The sequence below is a fragment of the Microcaecilia unicolor genome, chromosome 2, assembly GCF_901765095.1.
Source record: "Microcaecilia unicolor chromosome 2, aMicUni1.1, whole genome shotgun sequence".
NCBI classification, from domain to species: Eukaryota; Metazoa; Chordata; class Amphibia; order Gymnophiona; family Siphonopidae; genus Microcaecilia; species Microcaecilia unicolor.
The window spans coordinates 237,279,283-237,296,864 of record NC_044032.1 but is presented as its reverse complement, the minus strand read 5'-3'; the positions used below and the strand labels follow the sequence as shown (position 1 = coordinate 237,296,864).

The following is a 17,582-nucleotide window of genomic DNA, read 5'->3' as shown; positions in this document are numbered from 1 at the left end:
GTTACCGCCTGGCTACTGTGTGCGCCGGGCGGTAATTTCATTTTTGACCTACATGCACCAGAAAATAATTTCCATTTTCTGGTACGCAGCACTACTGGGCGGTAAAAGGCATTTGATGCACATAGACCCTTACCGCCCGGTGAATGCAAGGGACCTTACCGCTAAGTCAATGGCTGATGGTAAGGTCTCAGACCCAAAATGAACGTGTGCCAATTTTCATTTGGCCGCACGTCCATTTTTGACCAAAATTAAAAAAAGGCATTTTTGCAGGTGTGCTGAAAAATGATTCTGTGCGCCTACAGGCCATTTTTCAGTGCACCAAGTAAAAGGACCCCTCAGATAGGTATCCAGGTACTGCCATTGAATACTGACAATACCCAGATAACTTCTGGGAGCTACTGAAGACCGTTTATGGGCTGAATATTGCCAGCATTGTAACCATCACTCTTTGGCTCACAACAAGACAGGAGTTCTCAACCCAGTGCTCGGGACACACACAGCCAGTCAGGATTTCAGGATATTTATTTATTTGTTTGTTTGTTTGTTACATTTGTATCCCACATTTTCCCACCTATTTGTAGGCTCAATGTGGCTTACATAGTACCGGAGAGGCATTTGCAGACTCTGGTGGAAACAAATACACAGTGATGTTGTGGTAAGATAAAGTTCATGTGGCATAGCCACATTAGGGAATCGTACAGCAGAAGAGTTGTGTCATGTCCATTACGTTCTTTAGTTTTGTTGTGTTGCGGAGATCAGGCATTTAAGTTGGATCAGTAGGGTATGCATTTTTAAACAGGTTGGTTTTTAGTGTTTTACGGAAGTTTAGATGGTCGTACATTGTTTTCAAGGCTTTTGGTAGTGCGTTCCACAGTTGTGTGCTTAAGTAGGAGAAACTGGATGCGTAAGTTGATTTGTATTTAAGACCTTTGCAGCTTGGGTAGTGCAGATTTAGATAGGTTCGTGCTGATTCAGATGTGTTCCTAGTGGGTAAGTCGATCAGGTCTGTCATGTATCCCGGGGCTTCACCATAGATAATTTTGTGGACCAGGGTACAGATTTTGAAAGCAATGCGTTCTTTGATTGGGAGCCAGTGTAGTTTTTCGCAGAGGGGTTTTGCGCTTTCAAATCCCGTTTTACCAAATATAAGTCTAGCTGTCGTGTTTTGAGTGGTCTGAAGTTTCTTTAAGGTTTGTTCTTTGCATCCCGCATAAATTCCATTGCAGTAGTCTACGTGGCTTAGTACCATTGATTGTATCAGGTTGCGAAAAGTTTCCCTCAGGAAGAATTGTTTCACAAGTTTGAGTTTCCACAATGAACAGGCATGATATAAATGCATTACCTTCATTGTATGCAAATCTATCTCATACGTGTTCAGTATAACTATCTTGGAAACCTGACTGGCTAGTGGCCCTGAGGACCGGGTTGAGAACCTCTGCCACAAGGTAATTCAGGGAAGCAAAGGTTGAATGATACTGCTTATAGATGGTTCAAATAACAAGACTCTGCAATCCAAACTCCGTCCATAACTGGGGTATTACTAGATGATCAGGATTTTATGTGTAATATTTTGGACCATTTTCCCCACAATTATGGACTGCAGAATGAGCAAGTTTATTAAAATTGTTTAATCTTATTCTGTACCTTTGTGAAACCCTTATTAAACTAAGTTGAGAACACTGATAAAGACAACCACCCAAAATATGAATTGAAACATCAAGCATAATATCTATACAAAGTAGATTCTATTGACTGTAAATGGAATCACATTAAACATAGATTCTTCCTGTTTAAAGGTCACTCCTTCCTCTTTTCCCTTTGAAGCAGCAGCATACCATGGGTCTTCAGTGCCTGAGGGACAGAGTTTACATCTGTGCCCCCTCCCAACATATACCACATCACAAGGACCCTGTTTTTGTATTTTGATCTTCCAGTCCCTCCTGGTGTTTGTGTGTGATATATAGCAGGTGCAGGTGCTGACATTTAGATTTTCTGGCTTCAATTGGCACAGGCTTTGTGGACTGAGTCACAGAGGTGTATCCCTCAGCACCACCATGCTATGCTCCCAACACACTTGTTTTCTACAAGTGGATGAATCGACGAGCCCAGGGCATCAACGTGTAAATCACAGCTGTTCTAATTTTCCACGTGGATGATGTTTCCATGTGTAAGTGCCCCAGCGTTTCCACATGTTGAATTGTGCATAGTGTTTCTAACTCAACCTAGATGACCTGTTATAAAATTTTCCTCACAGTGGCCCAACTTAAAAACACATGCATATAGGTGCTATGAATTTACATGGTTAGCTGCAAAACGTTTTTTTAAAAACTTGAAAAGCAACAATAATACATGGATTAAGGATATTAACACCCTCAATCTCTCCTAGAAAGCAGTGGCATAGCCAAGGAGGTGGGAGGAGGGGGCCTTGGGGCCTCCCAATTTAGGGGGGGGGGGGGGGGAAAGGGAAATGGGACTTGATATGCCGCCTTTCTGAGGTTTTTGCAACTACATTCAAAGCGGTTTACATATATTCAGGTACTTATTTTGTACCAGGGGCAATGGAGTGTTAAGTGACTTGCCCAGAGTCACAAGGAGCTGCAGTGGGAATTGAACTCAGTTCCCCAGGATCAAAGTCCACTGCAGTGCCGTAGTGAGGGCTAATGGCATCTGGGCGGGTCGCCGCTGTGCACCCCCCCCCCCTGGGTGCAGCACGGCGCGACCCCCCCCCCCTCTGCGGCGCACCCCCTGGAGCGCAACCCCCCCTGGACCGCATTCTTACCTGCGGGAGGGCCGATCCGCCCCGAGTGCACGTCACTCGGAGCTGCGTCGGCCCCGCTGGTTCCCTGCTCTCTCTGCCCCAGAAGTGCAGAGGGAGCAGGGAACCAGCGGGGCTGGCACCCCCCCGAGCGCGTGCACCTGGGGTGGACCGCCCCTCCCACCCCCCCCTTCCTACGCCACTGGTCCACTGCACTAACCACTAGACTACTCCAAATTTGCAGCACTGTTTGCTGCTTTGGCTGGCAGGGTTCCCCAAGCCTCTCCAGCAGAAGCACTCCTCCTCCCGCATCCTGTACTTTCCCTGGGCTGCCGGATTGGACCTTCCCCCTCTCCATAGTAGGGGGGGGTAGGCATCTCCTGTGCATGCTCAGTTTCTCAGAAACTGAGCTTGCTCTGAGGGGAGGCCTAGGGTTGCGGCAGGGGCCGCCCAGGGAATGAGAGGCTGCAGGTGGTGCGCTTCCATTGGCAGGGCTTGGAGACCCTGCCAGCTCAGTTATGTGGGGTTGCAGGGGTGGGAGGTGGTGAAGAGGTGTTCAGGCTCCCCCTCCCCCCACAAGACTGAGGTCTGGCTATGCAGCAAGTAGAAAGTCTTGGTTGAAATGAACACTTTCATAAAAGCTGTGCTTGCTTCAAGGCAGGTGTAAAAGTCAATGGGGAAATAATTTGGCATCTACATGTATTCCTATTGTAAAATGGGAAATACACAGACAGTTTTTTGAGCCCACCTAAACTACACTTATGACATGCCCCCCTTCAAAACTCAGCATTCCTTTCCTCACCGTGTTAACAGCAGCTTTCTGGAAGTGGTTAAACATATAAATAGCAAGCTTTACTTGTGTTACTGTCGCTATTTATTCATGTATATGCTTCTAAAATGACCTCTGAAACCTAAACTGTAATTAGGACATGGTAACTACATTTTAAAAATTACTTTTTCTATAACAGTGCTCCAAAGTCATCTCCACATTTGCAAATATTCAAAATTAATACAAATTTGCTGTGCTTCCAAAATATAAAAAAGCAAATAACTAAGAGGTCTTTTTGCTAAAACTTAATGCGTGCTAATAGAATTAGTGCATGCTACATGCTAAGAAACCCATTTTATACTTACGGGCTTCTTAGCATTTAGTACACGCTAATTCCATTAGCACACGCTAAGCTTTAGTGAAAGGACCCCTAAGTGAATCCCTCTACATAAAATATCTAAAGAAACAGAGTACTAAAGTATGATAAGGTGCTCCTTAATGTTGCTTGACTTTTTAGTTTAAGTGTTTGAGGACGTTTCAGGAAAAAAGGTGTTTGCTTTATTAGCTGATGTATTCTTAAACTAATAAGCATCCCTCATTGTGAGAGGCAGCACTTTAGACAGCTTGTTAAGCGCTGAATTCATGGGTTTAAAAGAAAAGAGGAAAACCAAGCCAGCAGCAACGTGGACACATAAATATGAATAAGTAAATGGAGGTAAGCAGTTTTAAAAAACAAGTAAAAATGACTCACCGCTTGGTATGAACAGCAGTCCAGACCTGGAGCGCATCATATGCCAGGAAAGCGGAACTCAAGGAGCAATGAGGAGATCATCCCAGTAGACAAAAGAACCCAAAAGGGTCCCTTCAAAAGCGAATCACAGTTAGAGAGGTGCAGAAAGTTACCGTAAAGGCATGTTCAAATCCCATGAATTGACCTTCCAATAATTTTCCATACATGCGGTCTTCATATTTATGTGTCCATGTATATGCTGACATACTGACAGATCCTTCCATTGTAATTTTGTCCTTTTCACTGAACCGATAATTAAATCAGTGCTGGAACATTGGTGGTGTTTAGGAACCCCTGTTCTCCACTAAAATGAGCATTTTTGCTTAAGTCTTCTGACTGAACATTAATAAAACGGATTGATATTCAGCAGGATTTAAACAGGGTAGAACGTTTCCTACCTGGTTAAATCCCACTGACCAGCTCCAAAGCAGATATTCTGTGGCATTTAAATAGTGCTGCTGAATATTTGTTTGGAACATAGGTGTAGGAACTGGGGGGGGGGGGGGGGAGCCACAGGTGCCATGGCACCCCCAAAATATAAGAACACAATCTGCTGCCCTCTGGATCCAGCATCTCCCTCCCTCTCTGCTTCAGCTCCTCCTGCTTTTTTCCTTTCTCAACAGGCAACAGGCCAAGACACATCATGCAGTAGTGGTCAGTAGCAGACATTAGACAGGAACATGCATGGCTGGGCCTGCCATGAAAGTTTTTCCTTCCCTGAGCTGTAGAACCACCTGACACATCCTGCTCCCAAAAGAAGTTTACGTTAGAAGGGCGGAACACATCAAAGGGTTCAGCTGCATGCATTCACATATAGTGGCTGCTAGTGACCACTGTTGCACACTGTGTCAGTGTCTTGGCCTGTTGCCTGATGATAAAGGTAAAGAGCAGGAGGAGCTGAGAAAGGGAGGGAGGGCCGGAGGTGCTGGACTACAATGGGTAGAGAACAGAGAGGGGAGATGCTGGACATGGGGAGTGGAGGGGGAGGCAAGGGAGACAAAAACGGGATTTTGGATGTAACTGGATTGAGGGGGAGAGAAAGAAGGGGAATGTTAGACCTGGGAGGAAGAGAGACAGGAAATACTGGTCATGGGGTGAGGAGGGAGGAGAAGGGAGAAAAGAGGGAGCTAGTAGGAGATGTGAGATCAATGGGGAATGGGAATGAAAGTGTGGGTTGGGGGGGCAAGACATGTATTTTTAATTTGGTGCGGGCCTATTTGGGTTCTGTGTGTAACATTAAAATCAGTGGTATTAACCTGAGGGCAGAGCTGGGGTGAAGCTTAGCCCCGCCCAAACAAAATGATGTTCCGCTGTGGCACTATCCGGCTAGTGCCCAGGCAGTCTGGGGGCAGTGTCGGGTGGTCCCCGAAACTATCTAAACACCAGCAATATTCTATGCCGGTGCCTGTGTAAGTATTTGGGCAAGTAGGACCACATAAATAGCAGTCCTAGCTTGCCCGGAGCTATCTGGGTACCGGCACTGAATAGCACGGAGCCACCAATTACCCACCCCAGGCTACGTATATTGCCCAGAATATTTCTTGGACATCAAACAAGGTGACAGCTCATCATTTAGGGACTTATTTCTTATATTATATTCATTTGACTTGATCTACTGCCCTTCAATTTGTTTATTAAGCTGTGCAACACTTTTACACATACCTCACAGTAACTGCCAAAATTGACACGTGGTAACCGCAAACCCTCTGTGTTAACTGTTGGGGGCATTCCCAGAACTTTGCTATGCAGGTAATGCAGAGTGGAGGAGTGGCCTAGTGGTTAGGGTGGTGGACACTGGTCCTGGGGAACTGAAGAACTGAGTTCAATTCCCACTTCAGGCACAGGCAGCTCCTTGTGACTCTGGGCAAGTCACTTAGCCCTCCATTGCCCCAGGTACAAATAAGTACCTGTATACAATATGTAAGCCACATTGAGCCTGCCATGAGTGGGAAAGCGCAGGGTACAAATGTAACAAAAATAAAATTAGTGCATTAACTGCATAGCAGATAATAGGTAGCTACACTTCTTGATGTGGTGTGAACTGGTCTGTGTTATCTGCTGTATTAACAGTTAATGAGGGGTAATGACCTTTGTGTCAACTGCAAGGCACAGGTCCACTCATTCTGTGTTAGCTGTTTAATATAAGAATTATTGTCAGTTAACTGTTAAGGTGCTGCATTAACTGCTAGCATGCAGCAACTCCCACATTAAACAGCTAATGCAGGTTAGTAAATAGACCCCTTAGTTCACAAAACACATATGGCAAATATAACAGTCAGGGCTGAAAAAAAAAAAGAGAGAACCACACTCTTAATGGCTTGAGAAATTACAGCCCCATCAGCTCCTGCATTCCCCTTAAATCTTCAAATTTATTGCAGCTGAAATGTCAAGGAAGAATGAGAAAAGAGTCAATTAATCCAATGTCCTTGCCAATATTTGAAAGATTTTAAGAGGGACACGTAGAAGAGATGCATTGGAGAAGATGGACTTTCTACAGCTAAGGTCAAATAAGAGGTATTTTTCTAAATGTGGACTGCGACAGATATGACCATTTCCATCCATGGAAGTGGGTTCAATTCCACGTAAAGAAGGAAATAGAACAAGTGCAATAATCACATACCAATACTCCTACATGATTGGTAGATTCTAGGGATGTGCATTTTGTTCATTAGCATGTCTTAAAAATGTAATGTGCACTAAAATCAATTGAACATGTGTTAATCTATAATTTAATGTGCAGAGTAGAAGAATAGCCTAGTGGTTAGAGCAGCAGACTGGCACGCAGTGAATCCCAGTTCAAATACCACCACTGTCCTTATGATCTTGGGCAAGTCACTTAACCATCCACTGTCTCAGATACAAACTCAACTGTGAGCCCTCTAGAGACAGGGAAATACCTAATGTATCTGAAAGTAACTCACCTCGAGCTACCGTTGAAAAAGGTGTGAGCTAAATCCTAATAAATAGTGTGTTGGAACATTTTTATTAAACCAAATTCATGAAACATACTGAAAAAAGTCCACAATCATCCCTAGTAGATTCTGATGAGCAGATGTCTTGTGGAGCAGAGGGACAAGAGGCCACGAATGATATACAATAAAAGAACCCCTCTACATAAAATATAGCACAGCTGAAAATTCACAGATAGGGAACTTTTACATTTAGGGCCAGATTCTGTAAGATAGGTGCCAAAATGATGTGTGCTAAGCTAGCATTCTGTAAACAGCGTTCTGCATGGAACGAACTTACAGAATACTAGCTTAGCACACATTTCATGTCTAACTTTATATGCGAGTATTTATGCCTGCCAGAAGCTGATATAAATGCTTGTGCCCAACAAATGGCAGTTAGACGCAGAAATGCAGGTATTCTGTCACCTCTGGGAATACCCCTGAACTGCCCTTGCCCCTCCCATGACTATGCCCCCTTTGGAGATGCATGCTATGAAATTTAGCATGCATCTTATAGAATAAGGCATAAGGCAGATCCATGTATAACTACTAATTACTGCCAATTAAGTGCTTGTTAACACCAATAATTAATTGTCATCACCTAATTAGCTAGTTAGTTTGCATGTGGATCTGCAATCTGCGCCCAAAGTTGCGTGCCCAATTTTGGGTGACCTATACAGAATCTAGGGATTATTTGGCTGCTGCTAAACATAGAAGTCCCTATTCTGTATGTTAGGGAGAAACTTCCATAGTATTATTAGCAATCCTTTGTACTAACCTGTGCAGGTCTTCTTCTTTACTATCTATGAAATTAATAGTGTATTTAACTGTCCGTGCCATTAAGATTCTCATGTCAAATGTGTCCTGAGGGAAGAAATGGATGTCATCATGTTCCAGTTATATGCAGATAAGCAGCAGGTGTCTCAGTGACTGTTGTTACCCTGCTTCCTGCTTTTCATCTCAGCAGCCATTTCCGCGGACAACTTTTGAACAGTGTGCCTACACGTACGTGCACAAATATTCACTGTGGGGCTGATATTCCGACCACGGGAGTTAATTGGGTGACTCCTGAGGTTGGCGCTGAGCCCGGATATGCAATGCCGGGCCATTTCCGGTGACCAGCTTTGAATACCCAGCGTACATTTGGTCATTTTCAACGTAACTGGCCAATTGAATATCCAGCGCTAGCCAGTTAAGTTGAAACTGGACAAAGGTAGGCCTGCTATTTCAGCGGCCTAATTTGGCTGTCAAAATTATTTGGTGGATAGCCGGTAATATCACACGATATAACCGGCTATCTGCTAAGCAATAACCAGCATTATCTAGTGGGAGATAACGGGCTATCTCCCACTGAATATTGCCAGATAGCTGGTTAAATAGTTTTAAATAATCAGGTGGCTAGTGTTTGTGTGGATTCTTTTTCTGGGAAAACATGTGCATACTTCAGGACATGTACACATATAAGTGCACTCTCCACCCCCAAACTCACCCTGCGATACAAAGTTACTGTAAGCATGTATTAGCTAGGCATGTACTTGCATTTGTGGTGGGCAATTTTCAAAAACACAATGGGAATAGCAGAACCAACACAAAAAAAACCCCAAAACATAACTGCTGCTACAGCATACAGACCATTGATTCCTAATTTTTAAATTGCACTTAAATTTATCTCGCTCTGTGGAAGAAGAAAGACTTCAAACTTAAGTGGCAGCTCTATTGAACAGTCGTCCAAACTGCCATAAGCACAATCATAAGTGTAAAAAAATCCACGATCATATTCTCATAGAAAATCAAAAGCAGGGAACACTGGAGTTGTGCTTAAGAAAAGGTTGCATCAAACACTGATATGAATCATAAATATAGTCCACTTGAAATATGACTCTTTCATTGGACAACTCTTCTTTCAGAACCACTGATGCACTTTTCATTTCAATTTCATTCAAGCAATAATGTCCAGAAACACAATTCCAAGAAAGGCCCTTGTTTCACCAATGGCTGCTTCAGGGATTAATCAGGGGATTTATTTATTTATATTCCACTTAAAAACTAAGGGGATTACAATAAAACATACATACAATACAAAACCACATATCAAATACAACATACATCACGAAAAATAAGGGAACGCACTGAAATGTCTCATATCACTCTACTTCAGACTGCAGAATATGTCAAAAGAAACAGATGGATCTTTAAAAGTTTCTTAAACTGTACTAAATTTGTACAAAGATGTAAATATCTGGGCAAAAGATTCCACAAGAGCAGACCTGTAATTGAAAGAGCAGCCGCCCTCGTATCTACATAACATATCTTCCCCAGAAGTATCACCTCTAAACATTTCGTGTCCACAGATCGCAATGAGCGTAATGGTTTATACACTTTCAAAATCTGCAAAACTACCAAGGCGCTGTCCCAAAAATGGCTTGGTGAATAAGTGTCAATACTTTAAATTGAAGGATTATTCCCTGAAGCAGCAGATGGCGAAACAAGGTCCTTTGTTGGGATTGTGTTTCTGGACATCATTGCTTGTATAACATTGAAATTATAAGTACAGTAGTAGTATGCAAAAGAAGAGAAGTTCTCATGCCCATTCATTCTTTCACCTTTCTACAGAGTCTGGTTTAGTGGCTCAATCAGTAGATTAAGGAAGACTTTGGAAGTTTAATAGCTTGAATCCTACTGCTCCACTAACTGTATGAACTTGGCAAACATTTTATCTCCCTGCGCCTTGTTTGCTCAGCAATGACTGAGTGCTGATAATAGCATTCCTCTGCCTCCTCCCTCCCATTTAAGGCACCCAGGGACCATGTACGAATGAAAGCTGCAGTATAAATCAACATTATTACTACAGTTGTAACTAGGATAATAATGGCAATCGTGATGGAGCTTTTAATAAGAATGGATCATTTACAAAAACCTGACTTTCATTGTTAACAATAATTATAATCATGCTGTAGAGACACAAATGCACAATTAAGAATTCATTTTAATTACAATTTAGTAAAGCATTTATAACCCACCATTTTTAGGCATGTTTCATGCAAAAGTCATAGCACCTATGATGGAGGATTAGTCCATAGAAATAGGAGCTTATAATATTTCCTGGAAATATACATGGATGAAAGAATGAACTATGAACAGATAGCACATACTTTTAAGTGGTACTGTATAAATGTAGACATTTCTGGAGGTGGGGGGTGTAGTAGCTACAGCCTAGGCTACTGTTAAAGGCGCTGCGTTCTGTTTCAACCAAGCAATGTGAAGTCAGACCAAAGCATTATAGATATTATTAACTGCACTGAGACGAAGGGGCCTATCTACAAGGCAGGGTTAGGTGTTTAATATAGATCTGAATGGCAATTAAGGGTGGAAACATTTATGTGTTGATTATATTCATAAATGATTAGAACAATGGCATATATGCACTTAGGTGTGCACCTATTGGGTCGGATTCTAGAAATGGTGCTCAAAATTGAGCGCTGGAAAAGATCGGTACTAAGTGCAATTCTATAAAGGAAATGTGCTCTTTATAGAATTGAGCTTAGAGTTGATTCCCATGCCCTAACTATTGGCGCCAGGCTAACGCCTGCTGAAACCTGGTATAAATGCTGGCGCTCGAATTGGACTCAAAGACCTGGTAACCTGTAATGACGCATGTAACTACCCCTGACACATCCATGTCCCTCCCATAGCCACGCCCCTTTCGAGTTGCACACGATAGGATCTGGGTGCCTTGTTTTATAGAATAATGCGCATTCAGATGCACGCACAAATCCTAATTGGTGCCTATTGAAGTCCATAATTGGATGTAAGCAGCCAATTATTGCTTGATAGAGGCCCGTTAGCTAATTAATTTGCACACACCTCGAGAGTGTGACCAAAATTGGGTGCCCAATTCTAGGCACCATCCAGCTGATATTCAGCCCATGGGAGGAAGGCCGGCTAAGTGCCACGATTGACACAGAGCCTGGATGATCAATGCCGGGCCGTTTCTGGTGATCAGCAATGAATATCTGTTTTTTCTGTGGATGGCTTAAACTTAACTGGCCAAGTTAATATTCAGCACAGGTTGGTTAAGTTTATAGCAGCCAAAGATAGCACTGCTATTTATGCAGTCCTATGTGGCCACAAAACTTAGCTGGTGAATATTCACAGCTTACCGGTTATATCACGCAATAAAGCCAGTTAGCAGCTAACTGCTGGATTCTATATAGTGTGCCTAGCATTCCACACTGAAATCTAAGTGCATTCCATAACAACACATGTAACTTAATTGGCTTAACAAGCTAATCAGTGTTGATAACAGCACCTAACAAGCAATAATGAACACGAATTGGCAATAATTAGAATTTACATGCACAACTCGCTAAACATATTCTGTAATAAGCACCTAAATTCTAGTGCATGCAGTTCAAAAGGGGCATGCAGTTCAAAAGGGGCATGGCTATGGGTGGGGAAATAGGTGTTTTGTGGGTGTTACAAAATTTACACTCATAGTTATAAAATATGGCCCACTGCACGTAAATATACTCGCAGGGATATACTCCACATTTTCATTGGAGCAAATGGAGACACGTAGTTTTAGGCACTGGGATATCAACTAAGCATATTCTATATACTGTGCCTAAATCTAATGCCATTTATAGAATATGCTTAGCTGGAAATGTTTACTACATGGATTTTGTAGGCACCTTATATAGAATCTGGCCCTCAACGCTAATATTCAGCAGAGATAACCAGATATCTCATACTGAATATTAGTGTTCAACCTGTTAAGTGCTATTTAACCAGCCAGGAAGTAAAACCTAGACTGGCTCAATCTGTCCTTTTTCTGGAGCCATATGGTAACCCTAGTCCTCGGGCCAGCTGTTTTTAACATCTTTGTGAGTGATGTTGCAGAAGGGCTGTCTGGTAAAGTTTGTCTCTTTGCAGGTAATACCAAACTCTGTAATAGGGTGGACACCCTGGAGGGTGTGGATGGCATGAGGAAGGATCTAGCGAAGCTTGAAGAACGATTCAATAATTGGCAACTAAGATTTAATGCTACGACATGCACAAATCTACGACATTCTCTCTCTCTCTCTGAAGACCTATGTATTGGGGCCTCTTTCCTGGAAAGCTCTTGCCTCATAGCATCCCTGATCCACTCTGCTCCAGTCTAAAAACAAGGAAATAAACAATCCCACAATAGTCAGCAAAAATCAGAACACAGGGTGCATTATGCACACGTTGCACAAGCAGAGGCTGCATCATGAATATGTAATTTTGGTGCCCTTTTAACGAATGCTGGTGCTGGTGCTTTTTTTCTTGTTCTTACAGTGATTTAGGAGTACCCAGACCCCGGTTTGGAAAGACTCCTTTGACATGTTTGCGTCTATATTATTCAGTTCCATTAAAGCAGATTATGGTAGTCATATTTTGTGACATTTTTCTGTTCGCCATCGAGGCTATTAGGTATATTTATGGGATTTTTTGTAAGTGTTTTTTGTGCGTGATTTTATCCGTTTCAGTCCTTGTTTAGCACTCTATTAACATAGCTGTGACAGAACTTTTGTAAGCCTCTAAAACTCCTTAATTCTTGAAGTGTATTTCTCTAGTTTGGCCAGCAGGTGGTGAATGTTATGTTTCAAGCTGCTACAAAGAACTGACCTTTCCTTCTTTAGTTAACACAGATAAAGGAAATGCCTGCAGCGATGTAACCAGCTATTTAAAAAACTTGTTGTTCTGGGCTCTGATTTATTTATTTATTTATTTGTAGCATTTGTATCCCACATTTTCCCACCAATTTGCAGGCTCAATGTGGCTTACATTTGCCGTAATGGTGATTGCCATTTCCGGGTAACAGAATTACAAATGGTATTGCTTTAAGGTGCAAATTACAAATGGTGTTGCATTAAGGTGCATGCATACATGGTAAAGAATAATACATTATGGTATTGCATGTAGGTTCCTGAGTGATAGATTGGATTGTAACATTCGTTAGGTCATCAATTATAGAGAAATCATTTTTGGCATAAGGATTAAAGTGTTAGTGCTTGTTTATTAATAGCAATGAGGTTAGTCGTTCAAGTGACAAGAGTTCGGTTTTGTCTAGTTCGTGTTCAGTCTTATTATTTAGTATTTAGGATGGATGTTTATGGTATGCCTTCTTGAACAGGTCTTGAATTCGTTCTTTTAATGGGAGCCAATGTAGTTTTTCTCTTAGGGGTTTGGCGCTTTCGTATTTCGCTTTCCCAAATATAAGTCTGGCTGCTGTGTTTTGAGCGGTTTGAAGTTTCTTAATGATTTGTTCTTTGCATCCAGCATAGATGGCATTACAGTAGTCTAGATGGCTTAGCACCATTGATTGTACCAGGCTGCGGAATATTTCCCTTGGGAAGAAAGGTTTGATCCTTTTAAGTTTCCACATTGAGTGGAACATTTTCTTTGCTGTATTTTTCGCATGGCTTTTGAGTGTGAGATTACGGTCAATTGTGACTCCCAGAATTTTCAGGCTGTCAGAGACCGGAAGGGTGTAATCTGGAGTGTTTATGGTATTGGGTTTGTTTGTGTTATATTGTGAGGATAAGATGAGACATTTGGATTTTACTGGCTTTTTCCCAGTCTTAGCCAGGAAGTAAAGAGGGCGGGATCTCTTTGCAAAGGCCCTGTAACCAGTTACATTTGATAACTTGTAAGCAGGAATATGTCCTGATCTTCTCGGGTACTTTTTAGAAAGTAAACAAATGTTTAGCTAGTTTTATAATTGATCCATATTTCAGTTCCCTGTTGTTTGCTGATTGCACTTTTTATGTTTCACTGTTCAATTTTTAAGACAATAAACAATTTTCAGTTTGTTGACTCTGCTGTCTAGAGTGATAAAGAATCCTGGGGGTTTGTGTGTTGGGTCTGTGAGTGCTTTCTGGGAACTGTGGGACCACTGGGAGTGTGGCCTCCAATAACCTAGAAATCACTGGGGATAATTTGAGAGCGGGAGACTTGCTCAGAGGCAGTTGCGACCCAGTCTGTGGGAGAAGGGTGCTAGCGTGGAGTACAAGCGGCAAGTGCAGGCGGACCTGAACTGTGCTGGGGATAGACCCTCTAAATGGCCGTGGAGTAACCCTAGGTGGATGGCTAGGCGTTTCATGACAGACCTTTTGTCCTTCTTTTTTGGTGGCAGAATAATGGGATTGTCAGACTCAGTATGTGGCATGAGAGTCACCATCCACTGAGTGGTTCAGAGTCTTTTTTTATCTGTAACCTCCAGACACAAAGCACAGTGAACAAGTGCAGCAGTAACAGTGTCCCTTTCCTGTTCAGTTTTTTTTTTTTTGGTAGTTAGTAGCTTAGCAGTGTGCTGATGGTGACTGGCAGCAGCCAGCAGATACCAGAGATACCTGACCTAACACAGAAGGAACCGGATAACCTCAGTGGGGGGAAGAGCTGCAGGAATGGCCTGTGCAGAGTTCTCCTGGGGAGAGAGCAGACCACTTGTTTTTTCACGGTTTGATGATAAAAGAGGTGACAAAGATGGATATCTAACTCCCTTGGAAAAGATTTGCCACCTCCTCAGAAAGACTGGGTGCGCTATCTGGAAGGAAAGCTCACTGGTAGAGCACTTGAGGCATTCCAAGGTCCATGGAGACGTGCTCCCAGTTTGAGGAGGTGCGCAAAGCTTTTTTGATCCAATATGCCATTACCCCAAGACCTATAGATTAAAGTTCCAGACTTTGCGAAAAGGGACAGATGATACTCACAGTGAGTTTGTGATCCAGCTAAGATACCAGCACCAGTGGTGACTCAGTAGAGCTGAACTTAAAACCCTGGAGGACTGCCAAAACCTGATGGTCCTGGAGCAGTTTCTTCAGTATTGTCATCCAGAGGTGAGGATACATGTTCAAGATCATCAGCCCCATACTCTGAGTTGGCTGACATCTTTATGGCTAACCATCTCTGGTTGGCAAAGACAAGCCATCCTTATCCACAGCAGCTGGGATCTAAGGGCAGCCAGGGCCCTAAGCCAAATATCCCTGCAACTTCATAGACTGTCCGCAAACCTGCCAGTGTTCCCCAGAAACCTAAAGATTTTAGGCATGAACGTCCTTGTTACCACTGTGGGGGCACAGGACATTTCAAAATGGATTGCCCAGATAATCCCAAGTCTGCACTAAAGAGCATTTCAGATCCTACACCAAAGCTGGTGGCTTTCGTGGGTGGCTCCAGTCCCACAAAGGAGGCCCACGCAATTGCTGTAGTATAGAAAGTCACTGGTCATTCATCAAGCAAGGAAGCAGATGGGTTTCCACAACACTACAGCACCCCAGTAACTGTGAATCAGACCCAGGTGGCTGAGCTTGTGGACACTGGCTCTAGCATGACTTTGGTATGACCAGAGCTAGTGCTGGGAGATGCTACCCTACCAGGGCGCACTGCGGAGGTAGTGTTAGCCAATGGATCCAGAGAGACTGTACCCATTGCTCAAGTATTCCTGGATTGGGGTACCAAGAAGAAGATACAGAGAAGTAGGAATAATGAAAAACATGCCAGTACCAATGCTGTGTGGGACTGATATGGGTTCAATGAGCATTACCCTTGATAGCAGAGTCAGCATTTCCGCTATGGTGACCCGTAATCAGGCCCAGGTGGTCCAACATCTCTCCAGTTGCAGATCCTTAGCCAGTCCAGGTGGAACCAGCTGACCAAGCAGCATCAGGAGGAGGCAATTCTTCCAGCAGGACCATGAATATGGAACAGCCTGACTTAACTGACAAACCTACTTAATCAGGCTGATGACCCTAATTTGTCAGTCACAGGCTGATGACCCCGAGTCACCAGCAGATACACTTTTAGATATGGATACTGAATTGATATAGGACAGAGACATGCTTTTCAGGAAGCACAGCAGAGGGCTGGTCAACCAATTTGCAAAGATCATCATATCCTATGGAAAGGGGACTTGTTGTACAGAGAGACTGATCCTGTTGATCCTAAAGCAGCTTATTTTTATTTATTATGACATATACAATCCAATTATAAGCTGGTACTATCTCTGTCCCAAGAGGTTTTTGTACCTGAGGCAATGGAGGGTTAAGTGACTTGCTGAAGTGGGAATCAAACCCAGGATGCTGGGATCAAAGTCCGCTGCACTAACCATTAGGCCACTCCTCAAGGGCATGCACAGAACAATTCCTACAGATTGCACATGATATTCCAATAGCAGGATATCAGGGGGTGACCCACACATGAACTAGATTGACACAGAACTTCTATAGGCCAGGAGTATCTCGAACCGTAGCTGACTATTGTCGAACCTGTGATGCGTGCCAAAGATAGGTAAGATCCAAGATCACCGTTGAGCTCCCCTGAAACCTTTACCCATTGATTAAGTGTGGCCTAATGGTTAGTGTAGTGTACTGGGTTGCGGACCTGGGGAACTGGGTGTGATTCCTGCTGCTGCCTGATAGACAGCAGTGGGTTGAGATCCTGGGGAACCAGGTTCAATTTCCTGTGCTGCTCTGTGTGACCCTGAGCAAGTCACTTAACCCTCTGTTGCCCCAGGTACAACAGCAGTACAATATACTACCTAGACTGTGAGCCCAATAGGGACAGACCCAGTACCTGCAAAGTGAAGCTGTGAACCGCTTAGGTCTAAGCGGTATATAAATACTCAAATGAATGAATGAGTGAGCCCTTTGAGAGAATAGCTGTGAATATAGTGGGGCTTCTAGCTGTCCCTAGCCGGACTGGGAAAAGATACATATTGACAATGGTGGACTAATTTGCTACCAGATATCCTAAAGCGGTAGCCTTATCCTCCATAGAATCAGAGAAAATGCCCTGCTAGAAATATTTTCCTGTGTAGGATATCCATGAGAAATACTCTCAGACCTTGGGACACAGTTTATGTCTGAGTCGATCCAGAATCTGTGGGCACATTGTGGAGTGAAATCTGTACATACCACCCCAAATCACCCTGAAACAAATGGGTTGGTGGAGAGATTTAATGGCTTTACCAGCAGAAACAGGAAAATTGGAGACCACAGCAAATCCAAGCATACAAAAAAGGTTTCCCAGTAAAGTGCAAAGAAAATGCCCACATTTTATTCACCAGAAACTCATCCACATATATTCATATAGGAAATGCAGTAGTGAGGAACACTTTCACAATGCAAAATACAGCACTGGTTTTTAAAGCCCCTGTGGTGTTTAAAATTTAAAGAACAAGCAGGATATTCTCAACACTGCTGTGCAAATACCAATGGGACCCGTTCCACCAAAATATATACGGCTTCATCAGGGTCTTGAAGTTTACAGGCAACCAGTTCTGCAGGTGCTGTG

At 43.1% G+C, this 17,582-nt stretch overlaps 1 protein-coding gene across 2 annotated transcripts in view; it reads right to left on the bottom strand.

The window, feature by feature from the left end:
• Positions 1-17,582, bottom strand: part of LOC115463376 (histone-arginine methyltransferase CARM1-like) — a 220,459-nt gene that overhangs the window by 23,127 nt on the left and 179,750 nt on the right. For both annotated transcript variants that reach the window (XM_030193817.1, XM_030193818.1), the window contains exon 9: positions 8,044-8,129. In XM_030193817.1, the coding sequence (XP_030049677.1) occupies positions 8,044-8,129 (86 nt within the window). The remainder of the gene's footprint in view (positions 1-8,043; positions 8,130-17,582) is intronic.